Below are 19099 nucleotides of genomic sequence, written 5' to 3' on the forward strand. Positions count from 1 at the left end.
CGTGTAAGATTTCAAAAAACGTATTTCCACTTTACTTTTTATTTGGCTAATTTTTAATATATTCACAGTATTCAGTTCAAAGAGGACAATGGCTGCTTTTGACTAACAGCATTACTTAAAACAACACTCTATGCATAGTATAACACGGCCAACAAAATTCAGACCCTGTTCTGTATACAGGCAGTTTGTTTAAATCAATGTATCTGATGGCCCTTGTAATCCTCCAAGTTCCAACAACAACTTCAGAGATAAAGCTACCGTACCTGCATACATTCATTTTTGCCCATGACTCCAGCCAGCTGAAGATAACATTTAACTTGCTGGCGAATCTTCTGAAAGCAGTCCACAATGGGCACAGTTGGAATTGTATGAATGCGACTCAGTATATCCAGAGCTACGTTGACTAGCCCTTGTTTTCGAGCTATCTTTCCATATTGGATAATTGCCGATGCAGAAGCATGAACTCCCAACATAGCATTATTGGAACTAGGATCATGCTGAGAACTATTTTCATATGCAGTTACAATGGCTAGAAATAAAATATGAAATGTTTGTTATTATAAATGAAATTGTATGTACAGCAATATCTTACACAGAAATACATATGAAAGGATGACTTAAGATAATGAAACACTTAAATGGAAATTGAATAAAAACAAACACTTGTCAAAATCAAGAACCTTCTTCTACGTTTAAACAAACAAAAAAAAAAACCCACCAAACAAACAAACGAAAAAAAAAAACCCAAACAAGAACTTATTTCAAACAATGTGTTGTCTGGAAAATTACATGATGAATGCATGCTGGACCAGGCAGTTTTACCCTGGTAATGATGTTGTCTCCACATGAAAATGCTGCTCCAGTGGGATAAATCATCTGACACAATAGGTAACCTGTTCCTCCAAGTCTTCACAACAGTCTTCATATCATGTAAGCTATTGTTTCTCCCCAGATTAGTTGGTTGCAATCCTGCATTTATTTGGGCTGCTTCTTGAAGTTCAATTATTTGCTGTGCTGCCTAGAAAACATTAAGCAATATAAATTATCATAACGTATAGTACAATAAGCTGGCTAATTTCATGGTTAGAAAAAGATCTCTATGAATGATGCCACCTTTAAATGATCAAGTAAAGATGAAATTATTTATGCTGTTTTAGGGACATGTCTATTAGCTGCATAAATGACCTTCAACCAATCTAATCATTAACAAAATAGCAAAAAAAATCCATGAGATTGATTCAACACTTTAGTCATTGACCGAAATGTTGAATTCATCCACTGAATCACCAGCACAGAATTTATACCAATGGGTCGCTAGTCTTAATAAACAAACTAACTATTTTAAAAAATAAATAAAGGTGCCATAAAGTACTTTCTTACATGCTTGCAAAAGGTCCCTGCATAACTTCAGGCTCCCCTCTTCTCCAAGGATGGAGTACAAGTATCAAGCAGTTTATTTCATGCACGCCTCATTCTGACAAAACCTAAATGTCCTAACATTATTTGATCACAAAAGACATTACTGATCTATACTTAATGTGTTCGTCCTATAATACTATGGGTTTGCTTGCTAGGTTTAACTTTGGTCAACTATGACATGTCTTTCCTTGATAGTATTAAGATAAAAATTCTCTCATCCTTTCTTTTATTTTGAACTGCAAATGCTTTCACAAATTATCCTTCAAAAGGTAGTGTCTTACTTTTAGGAAGCATTTTTTTCTTTTTTTCTTTAACAAAACCACCAAACAAACAAAAAAACAACCCCACAAAACAAAACAAAACCCAAAAAACAAACACCAAAGGAAAGATAGTTTACTGGAATCACTCTCTCTTCACCCCTATCCTTTTCCCCACACACATCTAAATAAAACCACAGGTTAGAATTAAATTCTAGCATACAGGTTTGGACTTACTTCATCCACCCTAATCATACAAAAGCACAAGTAAATATATATACAGTGTGCTAAATACAAGGCTGAATTAAAAATACTGACCTTAAACAAAACTTTTAACAGAACTTTCAATAGTTAAGAAACAAAACTTTTAACAGAACTTACTAGGATAAATTCCCTGGTCATGATCTGACTTCTTAATAGAAACTTGAATGTACAGAAATACTATTCACGTGCTCCTGAAGGTGTTACTTTAAGATATTCTGCAAAGACCTTAGCTTTGAGAAGTTACTTAAGGATGGTTTTTCACTGACATCTACTGTTCTCAAATTAATGAGAGGAACAAACAGAAGATGGCAGTAGTCTCAAACCTACTAAAGGCAGCAGATATTTTGTTAAAACTTCAACAACCTGAAGAAAAGGCCCAGAAACTTTAATGGAATTTAATTACCTGTAGTACAATAAAACCAACGTAGTATTCTCTAAGCTACCTCTTGGCAGATAACAGTTGTATTCATTGTTAATCAACCAAATAAGGTAACTATGGGGGGGGGGGGGGGCAGTCCAAATTTACAGAGTGAAATCTCTTGAAACAAAATAAATTAAACAAAGTAATATTTTCCTACCATCCTCTCAGTATCAGCTCTCACAATAGCTTAACCTTCATCCTACACCCATTCATCACATAAATTTAATTTTCTCACAGGTATTTAATCACATACTATCTGATATTAAAAAAAAGTAATTACTGCAGTGCAAATTCATGGCTGCATTTGTACCTCTGTCAGTCATTGACTAATTTATCATTTCTTCATGAGCGATATATACATATTAGATTATTTTAAAAGCTTGTTTTAATTGATATCTGAAAGCATTTAAATACTTTATTTAGCAATACTAATCCTTTCAGGCTGCAGATACCGCCAGTCTTAGGGGAAAAAAAACCTTGAAATATCAGTGAAAACTTAGCAGGAAGGAATTAATTTCATCAAGAAGCTTCTAGTGGTATTGTATCAGCTCAAACAAATGAAACATTGTACCTATTTGCTTGACAACTTCCTCTCAAAATGGAGAAAACTTCCATTTTCATTCACTTTATCTGATGAGTCAACCTATATTATAAAAATTTGAAGGTATGTGCTGCTGTGTAAGCTCTACCCACAAGTACAGTCATTTTAGTAGAGGTACCTTAGATCATGCAGATTTAGTTCCTCATGAATCACACAGGGTGAAACTACTGATCTTCAGTGGCATTACAGAAGCCACTATATCAAACAGAACTCAGAAAGCAAGGTCCTCTGCATTTCTACAGATAAGGTTCATTCATAGTTCTCTGAGCAATGGTCCATCAAGAAATGCATCCCTGTTATGAAATTTCATATTGTGTCGCACTGAGATATTCCAAAATTTCTCCCCTGGAGATGAAAGGTTCCCTCAACAGTAACAAGAGCTAATCTTTGTCAGGTGTACGTTTATCAGGACACCTAAACAGGGACACAGTCAGCCTAAATGACAAATGAATGGCATGTTTTGTCCAGATCACATACTGCATGACAAACTGAACACAATCCTGCCCCAGCCCCACTTCCACGCTCTGGCTGCAGCTGTACAATACAAATCAGAGGACACAAGGTTCATTTTCAAGAAGCTTCTGGAAGCACCTCAAGGGCAAATCCCATTTTTTAAAGATGAGTTTAGGTACCCACTTCCATTCGATTATACTTGGCAGTAACATCTACTCTTAAAAATTCTTCTCTTACAGTTGCCAAATGAATTATTTACACAATTAAATCCAAGAGAAAACAAAATGGTAAGTATTGACATTTCATACATTTCAAAAGGAAACAGGAGTCCATTTTTGTTATGGTGAAATACATGTAAAAGTTGCAAAGGACACAAGCTATGCATTTTTCACCATGTAATATGTGCTATTTCATCTCACATAGTAATTAAACTACATATTCTATATTACCAGAGTTGTGCCAGCTGCTTCATAAAAATATTTCTGGAGGTCTGAAAAGAATGGTCTCAAGTTCTTACAAGCTCTTCCTGACAGGACAAGAAACAAGTACTTTTCCCCAATTTTCTAAGTGGATCATTTGTGAGTAAGATGTATGCCAAAGAGAAAGACTAAAAACACAGGATTTAAACACATCTTGTCTTGAAATTTAATTGTCAATGGCGTGTGAACAAAATAAAAGATTCCTCACAAGCAAAAATAAAGATGTACCTGGTGTACAGCATCTGAAAACCAGTTTACATTTAAATGAATACTGGAAAACAGTACATTCTTTGCCTTGTAATATTTAATGACTTGAGGGCTAAAATATAGCGTACTTAAACAACCACTAAGAACCTGTTTAGCGAGGATGAAAGAAAAGTAATCTTCTACTTTCCTTATTCCAAGCATACTCCTTTAGAAGAACAGAAAACAGCATGCCCCCTTTTGAGAGCAAAAGGCTTTTATGATTCAGAAGCAGCCAATGAGCACTACCTTCTCCTAGAAATGGATGACAGAGTTAAGAAAAAAGTAAATAAGTAGAAAAATAGCACAAAAAATGTTAGCTTTGCCCATCCTCTGTGTACGCACTGGGTTATCCAACTGGAAAGTTACTCATCCTTTATAAGTCAAAGATTCAAGCATGCACGCAAGTTTATTTGAACATCAGTGCTGTTAAAAGTCATGTGCAATATACTGCAGTAATTTTACAGGACAGTGTGAAATTCAAGTTACAAACTTACTCCTCTGTTTTAAATGATCTTGACAAAGAATTAAGCTACTTAAGATTAGATAATACTCAACTTTTGGCAGGGTTTTTTTAATTTGTTTTTGAGGGAGGTGTTGGGGGTTTTATTTGGGTTTTTTTTTAAAGTTCTTGTAACCCCGAATTCATTAGCTGTCCCTCATTTCATTCTGGACAGGACAGCTCACTGGTTCATTGCCAGAATTCTGCCCCTACTTTAGGAGCAAGCTTCTCTCAAAACTTTATGCTTGCTTTGTCCATTTTTGTCCAGAAAGCATGTAGATCTCTTTCAGATCACAAACTAGCAAGGCCATAGGGCTCCATTCACTTCTGATTCAAGCAGTCCATTCCTTCTCAGTTCAGCAAAAGGCCCCTGACAGAGGTTACTACTGACTCAAATCTTCCAGCTGACCTACTCACACGAGCGCTCCACAACAGACTGGAATTAAAATGAACCAATTAGTTGGACGCAGTAACCTTTTCAATCAGCCCAGCTAAATTTGGACGATGTGCACCCACATGTAGACAAGGAGCATTACTGAAATACAGCCTTCCACTCAGACCAAAGAAATTTTCTTTCCTGTAGCTGGCATCAGATTAGATGAGGGGAGCAGAGATCATTCTTCCCAACCCACATCTCAGTCTCTGAAGCAACGTGATTCAACATGTGAATTCTGTTTACCACATTACTACAAGATTTTAATGCAATGTTGAACAGAACCTGCCAAGTGAGCTAGCTGGACGACTAAAGCTGATGACCAATGCATGAAGCTTTGAGGTACACACGTTAGTTTATCTAATAAAATCCACTCTCTTTTTCAGCAGAACTTGTATACAATTAACTCCCTGTCCAATGAGAAATATCATATACTTAAAGACTAGATTCCTTTCCCTGATGCAAATCAGAACATTTAGCAATATAATGTAGAAATGACAAAGAAAAGGTAAGGCTCACATTGGCCAGAACTTACAGTATTTTTCCTAAAGGTATTAGCGCTCACCTGAAAAGTCCTTCACTAACAACAGACTTTTACAGTTTTTTGGTTCTTTGACCTTAATGCTTAAGCCATGGGGATGTTCAGAACTTGCTCAGCCTCTTCAGAACGCTACTGCTCAAAGAATCATCAGCATTTCTAAATACACTTTTTCCCTTACAGGGCATTAACAGTTAGCTCAGATTTTTAAAAAAATTTAAAACCAAAAAATATAGGAGCACATTACAGTTGACAAAATTCCATACCACATTTAACACGTTTAACTGAAAAGAACACTTAGGAGGTTATTTCAACACTTCTGCAAATAGCATAACGCAATAATATACACACCCAAAACGGACCTCACTTAAAAACCCACTGAATGTTCAAGATCTGCAAGTACTGCAGTGCATTATGCATTAGCCCACAAAAAAAGCTGAGCCATCTGATCAATTTTTAAATAGCTACCTCTGTATGCCACAAACAGAATCAATTCAGGTAAACTATAAAAAACTTTAAAAGGAATCCAAATCGAAATGCACATTCTGCAACTTTTAACAAAAAAATACCATTACAAAAACCCAATCAGTACTATACAGTAAAATATTTCATGCCCACAGTTACTAAAAGTCCTGAAACCTGCTACTGGAAAATAACTGGCAATAAAAAACTTTTCATTCTTACCTGGAGAAGGGGAGTATGAACATGCGAGACTACGTGAGGAAGCCTTCGCCATTCTCGAATAGCTAAACTACTCGCCATCTCTACTAGACGCTCAATGAAGTTAAGCTGTTGCTCTTCCGGATGGCAGATTGCTAAGTATCCTCTGTACATATTCACTTTCCATGCCATCTCCTTTGGACAACTCAACTCCACCTGGTAATGAAATGGAAAAAAAGTCTACTAAAGATTATTTATAATCAAATGTAGGCTTTTTAAAATTATTTTTTAAAAGTCTTCTTAAGCAAATTATTAAGTTTTATTTTTTATGAAATTAGCTCAATTTCTAAAAATATCAGACTAAAATATCAAAATTTCTGTCATTAGAGGAGTTTCAGCTCTCAAAGTTATTGGCAAGGGCAGGCTAGCAAATAAATTGCAAATTCAGCACAAGAGTATAAGTGCCTGCACACAACCTGCTGTGAGGGTACTTTTACACTGACAACGGCAGTGTAGCTCAGAGACAGCTGAGCAAGCTGAAAGCACTCTTGCAATAGGAGCATGAAGCTCACTGCAAACCAATTCACCCTGTATAAAGAAAAAAGATGCTTCTCAGCAGATAACGCATACTACCTCTGAAATGCTTCAGGGGCTCCAGAACAAGTAATGTCAACTCTCATTTAAAAGGATCCCGTCCCTATGTCAGCACATTATGCCAGCATTACTTCCTAATTGCCTGCTCTAGGACATTACTAAGTTTATGAGAATAAACAGTTCATAATTTTTTAAGTCATCTACAACTAACCTTCCCATTTATGTCAAAGTAATTTCTGAGTACAGGTGCAAAGTCAGGTCATAGTGCTAAAATAATTTAAAAAATAATTTAAAACCATCTTCTAAAAATCCGGGAAGAGTAGAAATATGGCAACTAAAACCAGCAAAGTACTTGAATTGTCTAGCAACTAAGTTCTGTGAGTATTTTACAGTAAACTTGCACTTAACCAATGCTCACTAGCTGACACTGCAGGCCTTAAATCTAGAACTTTTTCACTTTTCTTTCTTCCGCTTTACATCAAACCCTTTATGGATTGATAGGCAACGCAGAAATCCCTCTGCATTATCTTCTTGTTGATATACTGTATCTTAACCATTACAATTGTTATTTCTGTTATCCTCAACTGACTTTTACGCCTGAGCCAGCAAAGAGAAACTGCCAGGTAGCAATCTTACACTTCTACAATGAAAATAATCTCTTTCTTTATTACATTATCTACTGGATCATTAAACACAATGGCAATGTGAGCAAATGGAAATGAGTCTTGGGTCCTATCAAAGGCCACTTGCTATTTTAATAGCTCAACTTTAATAGGCAGATTATTAAAAAAGTTTCACAAAGATTTAAGAAAACTGATACATATTTGCCATCTTTTCTGACCTCTCTTGTGATCAACCATGGAACTTGATAAAAAACAGCTACATTAAAGAATATCAATAAAATTGGAGTAGTGAATACAGCAGCATAGAATCAATGATTCTTTCATATCCTACTATTTATGCAAACATGTCCTGACACTTTTACAAGAATCTGAGTAGAGCCACAAAAGCTCCATTTATGGCTTCAGCAGCATCTTCTCCTTAGTTGTTCAGTAAATGTCTCATTACTGAAAATATCTCATTTAATATAACTGCAGCTAAAGCATATCAGCAGTTACTCATGGTTGTCACTTCTGCTCAACCTGGAAATCTCCAAAACCAGAACCTGTCAGACATGATCTACTTCATTCTGTTCGAACTCAAGGTTTATAATATACTGTACAATACAGTTCTTAGTTTAGGCTTTAAAGATTTCTCAAATAATATTATTTCTCTAATTAGCCACTGAAGTTGTATACTTAAATAGGACACAAAATACCAATTGTTATAAGAACAAAAGAAGTTAATTAAAATGTAAATATAACCTATACGGCAATTTTTGTAGCATATGCAGCTTGCTACTTACAGATTTGGCTTCACATGGGTTGATAAATGATAAAATCCATCTTTAGAGACACCTATTTAATTTGAACTATCAGTACTACAAATATTGAAAAATTCCATTTCAAATGTTGCAATGGTTGGACAACTTTAATTTAGGTTCCATCAAAAGACAACACTACCTTTAATTAATTAAACAACTTTTACTGTTTTCATAGTTTAGCCTTTAAAGCAAAACATACTGATTTTATCCACCTATTTTCCCTTCTGACAAAAGAAAGTGTTACAGAAGAATAAACATACTACATTTAAAAAATGTAATATTCAGTCTGATTTTGAAAAAAGTAAGAGAGACATACAACTTGGCACATTCATCATGCGAGACTAAGTTGTCACAATGAAGCATGCTGTTAGGGTATTTTGTACACAGGAACTTAATCCTGCAAGATATTGGAATTAAAGGATGCTCAGCATTTTTCATAATCATGTTCTATCTTTTGCAAATATTATGAAACTAGACAGTCAACTGTCAATTTGACATGTAATACTTTTAACCGGTAGGTATTGGTTCAAAACTTAAAGAGTACTGATGAAATAATAAACCCCAATTAAGTGAGGGACTAATTCTTCGGGCACTCTCTCTGCAATATGAAAAAACACTGCCTAAGGCTCTCCTCAGAGCTTTGTCAGTAAAATTGTATTTTAAATACGCAATTCACCTCCTTATTCCAAACTCTGGCATCTTTAGCAGGGTAATTCCAGCAGTGTCACATTATATAGCAACGGTGCAATGAAGATCAGCAAGCTCCTTTCCACTTGTGATTTAATGCAATTCTCACCTTTCAGATTTCAGCTGTACATCTGCTTTATGTTTCTACATTAACTAATCACAGATGAACAACTCCATCTACCATGAAAAGAGGGTATATTTCCTTAAAACTTTTAAAAAAAAAAAAAAAACTAAAAAAAAAAATTCCATCTTCTATAGAACAGTGATACCACATACAAAGTTAAAAAAAAAAAAAAATCCCAGAAAAATCTACTGGTGACTCCAATACAGAAGTCTGTCATTTGTCCCAAGAAGCCTGAGATGGCTGTATAGCCTGACATTTTATAGCAACCTCAAGAATAATAACTACTAGCTTATTCACATGGCATGGTTCTTAAACCAGTTGGGAAGAAGACGCCTAAGACAGGATAAGGAGGAAGTTACCTAAATATGGCCTTTTTTTTTTTTTTTTTTTTTGCACATGGAACAATTCCTCAAAATTTGCTCTCAGATAAAAATATCTACCTACGTATTTTCTGTTGCACCTTTTCAGAAAATGGAGGGTCATTTTCAGCATGTTTCCCTAACCATTAACACTTTATTCACACACACAAAAACGTTTATGAACACCTGGAAAGAAAAAAGATCTTCCAGATTTAAATCTTCTGAAATGTTATTTTCTGTATGTACTGTGCCCCCTGCCTTCAAACTGTTCTGTAACAGCCAAAACCTTACAGAAGAATGAAGTACATTCATTCATCAAGCACATGGGTAGCACAGAATACACAGTCTCATGAGCGAAACCCAGGAAAGGACAAAGGGAAGGTTAAATGTTTTACAAGTGCATGCTGTTCAGCAAATGAATTACAAGCTGAACACAATAATGAACTACATAATGAATCAGGAAGGTCAATAGCAGGAAAGCACAAACAATACATATTATCCGTTACCAAATGAAGATGATAACTACCTCACTTGCCATACACAAGTTCCTTAGTTTCTAACAAAAGAAACTAAGTACTGCGCTGGTTCCTAAAACAACATATAACATGCAGGGCACACCTATGCTACTTCAGATGAAGAATATATCCAGAAAGGCTTTGGCATCTCATTTCTTAGAGATACTAAAACTCTAGTAGACAAGGCAACCTGATCTACTTGGGCCCTGCTCTGAATGGAGCGTTGGACCAGATGACCTCCAGAAGTCCCCTCCAACTCAAACTATTTTATGGTTCTGTAAACTCTACATTAAACTACAAAAGTATAATAATCAATGCATTAAGCTTCTGAGGAAACCTTGGAACATCAGAAAATTCCAAACTCAAGTCTTCTGATTCACAGAACATCAAATAAGGAACTTGCAGGAAAAAAACTCCTACTAGCAGTGCTATCTCAAAGCCTCAGCACTGTCATAAACGTATATATCTAGAAGTCTGTACAATCATTATCATATTTACTTCTCGCACAAAACTTACCACAAATTGTCACAATTTGAGAGGAGATAAAAATACTTTCTAGCCTCATTTCTTTTTTTCAGTAAAGATTGTAGATTTAAACAGTGTCACTTCACAAAAGCCTACTCTTTCTTATAAGTGGTCTCAGTATTTTTACCATGTATTATATACTCAGTATTTTTACTTGTATGCTTTCTAGTATAAAGATTATACACACAAAAAATTGTTCGGGGAACACATTTGAAAGTCAGTCACCATGACCATGAAGTAACCTATCCCTTTCTGTAATCCCGGTGATCTTGTTCAAGTCAAATCCCTATCTCTCTCGCTGTCAATCAACTCAAACCCTGTCTCCTGCACAGCCAGTCTCATTGATGCACCCTGCAACATTTAATTCAACGCCTCTCTCCTCTCTGCTAGTTTTACCAAGTCCTTTATGCTTTCTCAAAGGAAATCACTTTCTTCAACTCTTTGCTTCAGTCTATTTACCCAGTTATCCCTGCCACTCCTGGTCAAATTTGTACTCCTCCAGTCTCCTTCATCCTCACCTCATATTCTCCTCATTGCTTCCCAATCTCAGGCTCACTGCCTGAGGTTCATTACCTGGTCTTCTTGTCCCTCATCTCTCGTTAGATCTCCACTTTCCGGTCTTGACCACACTGGCTCCAACCTCTGGTGCTCCCAAGATATTTTAAAATTATATGTAATGGACACATTGCAAAAATCAAATGAGCCTTATTTTAAATGGAACTAAAGTAGACTCAAAGTGAGAATAAAGTTAGAAATCTAGCAGTTAATTTGCAGTAATAAAGTATTTGAGTACTTAAAAAGAAAGCAAAAGACGATAGATACAGGAAGCAATCTCCAGACAGACAGTACAGAAAAACATTGCTATTGAAAGAAAAACAAACCTTCTATTATGCCTCTGCTAAGTAAGGCTATAAAATCTAAGAACAAGAAAACCAGCATGTGCCAAGTAAGTAATCCCAATACATTTCCCACCACATATAAACAACTTCAAATTTGTCACTGTCTTCATTAAAACAATAACTACTGGTATAATCTGCAGTGTGCACCAGCCTCACCAACCAATCAACACTGAAACTGAGATTTCATATGTTGCTTTTTCAGGGATTTTTTAACAAGGATCCTGAAACACAGCCTTACAAATATTCCTCAGATACACTAAGGTATTTAAAGTAAATCAAACTTAGCTGACAAGTCCCTGACCCTCACATTTTCATACATGTCTTAATCCTCCTTCATGTGCAGTGAAGATGAACAGAATAAATTGTTTAGCAGTTTTAAGTTTCGGCAGTAGAAATTGAGAACTCTTTGGCTTTGCCTTTCAGGTGCTAAAACAAACAAAAACAACAGAGGCAATGGCCTTTTGCCCTTTGATACCTGGAATCATAGTTACGATGCCCACAGGCAGGGAGATGACAATAGATGTATTTTCATACTTTATCTCCTTTCACAAAAGGAACATTTGTTCCTGTAAAGGTGTAAAATACAAAAAATGTGCCTCCCCAGTATTGCATTACTTTAAATAATAATATATACTTGCAAGGGTCCCATTCTAAGTTTCTCCACGTATCCCTGCTGGCACACACTTCTGTGGCAAGCATTTGTTGCTTTTTAGTGACTCATTACCATGCACCATGTCTTTCACCTGTCCTGGCTAAATTTCTTACATAGTACAGCTTTATAAACAGATAGAAAAGAGAACCAAGTTTGCCTGTTGAAATTACATGCTTCAATTGCCAAAATACCCAGCTGTGTGCTGGACATCAAAAAAAAACTTCCAAAGAGCAGTTCACTCTGTCTGTGACATGAACTGTAATGCTGACTTGTTAGAAAAGTAATCAGTAAAATGAAGACAGAAACTAAACATTAGCATAAAAAGCCCTCACTCACCTGAACCAGAGCCTCCTTCATAGCAGTCCAGTTTGAGACCCTCCACGCACATTCCAGTACTAGGTAAGGATTTATGTGACCTTTTGACTGGCCATATTCTGTCAAAGGTTCCCATTGGTTCAATTCTTTTGAGCAACTAAGAAAATCAAAACCATTGTCAATTTGGTTACCAAAAAAATAAAATTTCAATAAAAGTGACTATAAATGTTGTGTATCAGAATATTATCTGCATATTTCTTTGTCTATGAACAGCTTTGCAAGCACTGCAAAAATTTTATCCAGATGGGAAGAATTATTTATTTATTTATTTATTACCAGGTATAATACAGAAATCTGTGAACAGGGAAGAGCTGCATTTTGTGTCTCCCAGAACAACCATTTTAAATAGGAAAAACAAATTTTAGCTCCAGTCTGTTTCCACCGATACCAAATTACCTTTTTACAACACTTCAGGCATATCACTTCTGAGGGTCTGTTAAGGGAGTAAAGAATAGCGTTTTTTATTCCCTTAAGCTTCCCTTGCATCTGAGCTAAGTCCTGAACTAAGTTTATTCTTGTAACTAATGCTTTAAATCAGCAGGGTATTTTACTTCTATTGCAGGGCAAAAATACTTGTTCTACATCAGCTTTAAAGTCTTACCGAATCCAATGGTCTTCCCAGAGCTGATACTCAGGAAAGATCGAAGGGGAAGCATTGTTCCGTTCATGCTCTTTTTTAGCCTTTTCCATTGCTTTTTCATAAGTTTCTTGTGCCTAAATAAAATTCAAACCATTTTATTTTTCCCATCTGCTATATACACATTAACTCAACATTCTTTTCTTTAAAAAAAAAAAAAAAGTGATAAGAAAACTTTTATAAATTCTAAGTTTAAAAAAAGAAAAGAAAAGAAAAAAAAAAAAGGTGAAGTGTATTAACTCATTCCTGAATATAGTCATTATTTGGCAGCTTTACAAATGTAATGAAAAACTGATGGATGTGCTCAAAAATCTCACCTTATCTAGGTATTACATGGCCTTAAACTACTACTTTAGCCAGTAGAGAAGCTGTGGCACTTTCTATTTTAGAAGACTGAAGTTGTTTATTAATATTCTGAATATTTTCTTGCTGACCAGAATATTCATCCTGACAGTAGAACTACTCAAACCATTTCTAATATCAAGAGTGTACCTGTTCAAAAAAGCCATGTTGTTCATAGGCAATAGCTGTTGCTGTCTCTGGGAATTTACAGCGTTTCTGCCATAGTCCAGCCCACATATCCTCTTCTTGCAACAAAGAGTAGAGCTCAGCAAGGGAATCCAGTATTTCCTAGAATGTTAAGCACACATATTTCTTCACAGTCAGGCTGTCCTTATAAAGCATAGTAGATAGCAAAACCACATGTTCTACATTGAGGCAAATTGAGAAAGACAGGGAAATAGAGAAGTGTTTATATAAACTCTTTTTAAAACTCTAGAAGGCAAGCAATTAGTAACAACCAAGTGAAGAACAACAACACTGCATTACATGACAAAAAACACCCCTATGGCTTGTATATTGATACTTGCTTGTCTTCCCTAATATATCAGATCAAATCATAGAAAACAAAATTATTTAACAAGCCAACAACTCGGTCTTTAATGTAAAAAGAATCTGCAATATTTAGCTTCCTCAGCTGATCACAAACATGCCTAGGTAGATCATAACTACCTGACACACTGCTAAACACAATAGCACCTGTTTACAGGGGACTCAATTTTGTTTAGCTAATAATTCTTTAAGGTCATATACCAACAGACTTGATTAGAGAAAGCATACTCCCTTTGAGGGAGACATGGACACTACAGATTTCTACTCAAGATCTAAAATTAGGGGCAGAAGTGGTTTCATCTAGTTCTGCAGTGCTGCAGAGAATTAGTGTCAAAAGCAGACGGAAAAGAGGGATCAAGAGAGAAAAATACAAAAATATCAATGACAGATGAAAGAAAAGCATGAGAAGTAGCCAAGACACAAAACAGTCAACATTGCAAGTGTCTGTATTCACAAACATACAAGGACAGGAATTTCTTCACTGAATTAAAAAATTGACAGTACTTAAACAAGCTTCTAACTGCAAAGATTTAGAAGTGATTGTCCCTTTGTACTCAGCACTGGTGAGGCCGCACCTCAAATACTGTGTTCAGTTTTGGGCCCCTCACTGCAAGAAAGACACTGAGGGGCTGGAGTGCGTCCAAAGAAGGGCAATGAAGCTGGTGAAGGGTCTAGAGCACAAGTCTGATGAGGAGCGGCTGAGGGAACTGGGGTTGTTTAGCCTGGAGAAAAGGAGGCTTGGGGAGACCTTATCGCTCTCTACAACTACCTGGAAGGAGGTTGTAGCAAGGTGGGTGTTGGTCTCTCTTCCCAAGTAACAAGTGACAGGATGAGAGGAAATGGCCTCAAGTTGCTCCAGGGGAGGTTTAGATTGGATATTAGGAAAAAATTTTCACCGAAATGGTTGTCAAGCATTGGAACCGGCTGCCCAGGGAAGTGGTTGAGTCACCATCCCTGGAGGTCTTTAAAAGACATGTAGATGTGGTCCTTAGGGACATGGTTTAGTGGTGGACTTGGCAGTGTTAGGTTAATGGTTGGACTTGATGATCTTAAAGGTCTTTTCCAACCTAAATGATTCTATGATACTACTGTATTACACTGTCACTGTGTTTTTCTCTTCACATTTCATAAGGTATTTCAATTAATATAACACTACCTGTTGAGGGGGGTTATGCTTTCCTGCTCATAAAATTCTGTTGTCTGTTTAGGCTTAATTTGTAGACTCAGTCCTTTTTCAAAGGCTTGATGTTCCAGCATCAGTGTAGAACGAAACCAGAGATTGTGAGTTTTACCCAAGTATTTCAGGACACAAGGTCTGATAGGAATAGGAGGCACACACTGTGACATTGCTTCCACAAAGCAATTCAGTGCACTCGGCTGGCAATCTCGCTGTACTTGATGGCTACCACTGCACAAGAAAGGGCTTATTTCACCTGCTAGAGCCTAGAAGAAAAAACATAAGAAGAGTTATCTGTTCATTCAGATTCTTGAATTAGAGAATTTAGATTAAAGATGTTGTTAATACAGGGAACAATCATTTGATAAGTGTATTTCTCTTTGTAAATTGAAGGGCCCTATTTCTTTCAAAAGATGTATTGATAGAGGTATACAGCATTCACTAGTCGCAAAGAATGGCAAACTTCTCAAAGCAAGTGAACAACTCATTTATCACACAAATACATTTTCCTGAAACACCAGCCATTTACAAAGAGGAATTCATAAGTAAGGAGAGAGAGATTCTCACATGTTGCTGTCTGTCAGACAAGATTTTCCAAAGTCGTGAAAAAAGCTGTATCCAAGTCTTCTCTGCTAACGGTGTAGAAATATGACATAACTGAACAAAGGCACTCAGCAACGCTCCAGTCTAGAAACAAAAAGAAAGAGATGTATATAAATGGAAAAAATACAATTAATACTACGGAAAACCAGTTCACAGTTATACAGTTAAGCAGTAACGCAAATGCCTTTTCCAACCAACATATCAAAAATATGTTTCCTTTAGCAATACAGACTACTGTAACAAGAACTTAATCCTATTTTCATGTTGATCAAGACTCTGATTCACTACTGTAACCATTTGAAAAAAAAAAGGAAGGAAAAAGGAAAGAAGTTGATGACTTTGGTAATAGGAATGATCACGTTAATTGGATAGAGCTGTTACTACTGTGAGAATTATTTCAACATAGCTTTCAGCTAAAATTTTTCTTAGAAATTATTTAAACATAAGATGCTGATATACTTTTTTGATCCTATACCCTGTCTTTGCCATCACTATTTTCTTAACTGAACAGTTAAAATACACTTACAAGTGGAGAAGGATGAAATTTAACTTTGTAGGAAAGGGATACAGTAAAAACTGGTGACTAAGTGAAGGCTTAAGAATTTTTTACCCTAGGCAAATAAGAAATTACATCAGATTATAAGAGATGCGTACACAAAAAAAAAAAAATCAGCTAAGAAATCAGAAGTGTGAGATTAAAAAAAGAGAGGAAAAAAAAAGCACATCAGGTCAGTTTGAAGATTTCAGTACTAAAGTGATTTGTCAGGAAACCAACGACCTGTACCAACCTTCACTTCTCGAAGAGAGTCAAGAAATTTGTCATGCCGGTTGGTCAACATGTGCAGCTGATTGCCAATGTCCTTCTCAGAAAGTTCCTTAGTTTTAGGTGTACTGGTCTGATCTCCCGGAGCCAATTCAATGTCTATTTCAACATCCTATACAGAAGTAAACAACTCAAAGCATGCAGATATTTTCTAAGTACTTTTGCTTTTTTTCCATACAAATACAAAATACCCTTCCGATCAACTTATTTCAGGTCTCATTATTTCTGCTATTTCTTCAGGTTCAGATATATAATTGCTAGAGTGCTATAATAAAGAAAAGGCTAAATGAATGAATGCAAGCTCTGAGAAACCCATGCATGGTTAAAATACAATGTATTAAACACAAGATATACTGAACAATCTGCACACATCATCTTCAAGACATATTCTCCAAACTTATTTGACGAGAAACTAGGAAGAGCAACAGTCCATCAAAAAGATTTCTTTTTCTACAGTATTTTCTTTAGAGTTACCTCTTCTTTGGATTCACTGTTTTCCCTTTCACGAGGCTCTTGTTTGACGTGGGTTACCATAGCGAATGCCGCTCTATCGTGACTGTCAGCAAGGTTGATAACATTGGTGATAGAAGGCAGCATAGCACCCTGACAGCTTGTCCCAATTGTAGTATTTCTCTCGCACACTGCCAGCAGGAGCTAAGACATTAAAAAGCAAGGAGAGTTTTTAAATATACATTTAACTGTAGTATTTCACGGAAAACATCACTATGGTTTAATATTTATCAACAAGATAAAAGTTGCAATAATATGTTTAAGGCCTATTTATCACCTTTATTCAATACACTAACACATTTTCATCTTAATCTGATCACATTTTGTCACCACTTTGAAAGTATAGTCATGAACTTCAAGATTGTTTTTCAAGCCTCTCCTGAAAATGCTGAAAAAATAGGAATCTTCTATGCTTAAACTCTGTATTTTGTACTTTTTAACACATATATTTAGTGCCCTCAATCAGCTAATATATACAGACTCTCACCATTACGATGAAAGTCCTCCCAAAAAGGATGTGGGGAAAAAAAAAACAATAATGCTGTTTTTTATCTCTCTGGAAGGAGTTCTAATACCTTTAAGAGTACAAAGTTATCCTCACAGTCACCTTAAACTCATGTTTTAATATGTAGATTGTTTAAAAAAAAAAAAAAAAAAAGTTTGGTCCCATCTTGTTTTAAATAAACCAACCAAAAATGCAATTTCATTTCAAAGTAATCCCACCTAACGGTTGTCATACCACCAGTGCAGACACTCTAGCCTTAATGGTTTTCTTGAAATCATCTACTATAACAATTCTTTTACTTTTTATAATCACCATCATTTATAAGAGATGGGTTTCTTAAGAAGTATTAACCTGGTCATTAAGCTTTTCGCAGAGAAAATAGATTTTAAAAGTTGATATTAAAGCCACTTTCCAAGCATCAGCATTTCATGGCTTAGACACTGTATTTATTTTTAAGCACCACAGGAAGTATCTGAGGCAGCAGACTTGGTATTTTTAGCTTTGATACACTTAATACATACTACAAGACACACATTGCATAATGGTTTTACACCCAGCCAAGAAAAACGGGGAATAAAACATATTTCTCGATTTATAATTGTATTTTTGATAAAAATAATTTCCCTACCTCGATGCACTGTTTTATCCAAAAGTGATTTCCCATTGCTTCCCAGTTTTGAGAACAGGTCACATAAAGTAGGCGCTCATAAACACGACGTTTCATAGAATTGTCAAAGACTTCAAAAAATTTGGCTCGTATGAGTGGCTGAGCACAACGTAAACCCGAAAGAAATGCTGGCTCAAGTTTAGCAGTAAGTTCGCTACCAGAAAGATTCTCATCCCTAAAATGAGTAAAGATGAAATGACAGAGACATGAGAAAGAGAAGCCTTCTAGGTTTTGTATATAAAATACTAAAAATCCAAAAAGGTGATATTCTGTAGAAGTCCACATGGTGTGGCATGCATCCAGGTGCGGCATTTTGAAAGAAACAGCAAAGAAAATATTGCTGCTTCTTAGAAAACTGCCCCAGAACTATCGTAAAAACTCTTTCAGGATAAAATCTTACCATAATTGTGAAACACTGTGAGCCACATCTATATTCTGTTTGAAATTACAAATGATATTCATTGATAAAAACTTCTGACCACCATGTCCACACCAGGGTTTTGCACAGTTAACCAGCAAACAGAACAACAGCAAACAGTAACTCAAAATAATGTGAATCATCAGCACAAAATTAAATACCTGGCATTTGTTGATATGGTAACTACTTTAATTATTTCATCGTGTTACAAAACCTGCCAGTTTAGCTAGCAAAGTCAGTCTCCTGAAAGTATAATTTACAATAAATTTCCAAGGGGAAAAAAAAAAAAATCTTTATACCCTACAGATGTGAAAAGATGGACAGATTTCAGCTGTCACCACAGTGTTTAGAATACAATCAGCTACGAGGATTCCCTGGTATCTTGGGAAAGGAAGAGGTTGGGGCGGTGGAGATATTTTAGCAGAGCCAAAAAGAAAATCCTTTC

At 35.8% G+C, this 19099-nt stretch overlaps 1 protein-coding gene across 1 annotated transcript in view; it reads right to left on the reverse strand.

The window, feature by feature from the left end:
- The window catches only part of TRRAP (transformation/transcription domain associated protein), a 102092-nt gene that overhangs the window by 29538 nt on the left and 53455 nt on the right, over nt 1–19099 (reverse strand). The window contains exons 50-61 of the mRNA XM_050906188.1: nt 18198–18411; nt 17029–17208; nt 16520–16666; nt 15696–15815; nt 15108–15394; nt 14414–14432; nt 13553–13690; nt 13025–13137; nt 12385–12520; nt 6295–6486; nt 823–1018; nt 264–529 (exon numbers count right to left, since the gene is read on the reverse strand). Of these exons, the coding sequence (XP_050762145.1) occupies nt 264–529; nt 823–1018; nt 6295–6486; nt 12385–12520; nt 13025–13137; nt 13553–13690; nt 14414–14432; nt 15108–15394; nt 15696–15815; nt 16520–16666; nt 17029–17208; nt 18198–18411 (2008 nt within the window). The remainder of the gene's footprint in view (nt 1–263; nt 530–822; nt 1019–6294; nt 6487–12384; nt 12521–13024; nt 13138–13552; nt 13691–14413; nt 14433–15107; nt 15395–15695; nt 15816–16519; nt 16667–17028; nt 17209–18197; nt 18412–19099) is intronic.

The sequence above is a fragment of the Gymnogyps californianus genome, chromosome 15 (assembly GCF_018139145.2).
Source record: "Gymnogyps californianus isolate 813 chromosome 15, ASM1813914v2, whole genome shotgun sequence".
NCBI classification, from domain to species: Eukaryota; Metazoa; Chordata; class Aves; order Accipitriformes; family Cathartidae; genus Gymnogyps; species Gymnogyps californianus.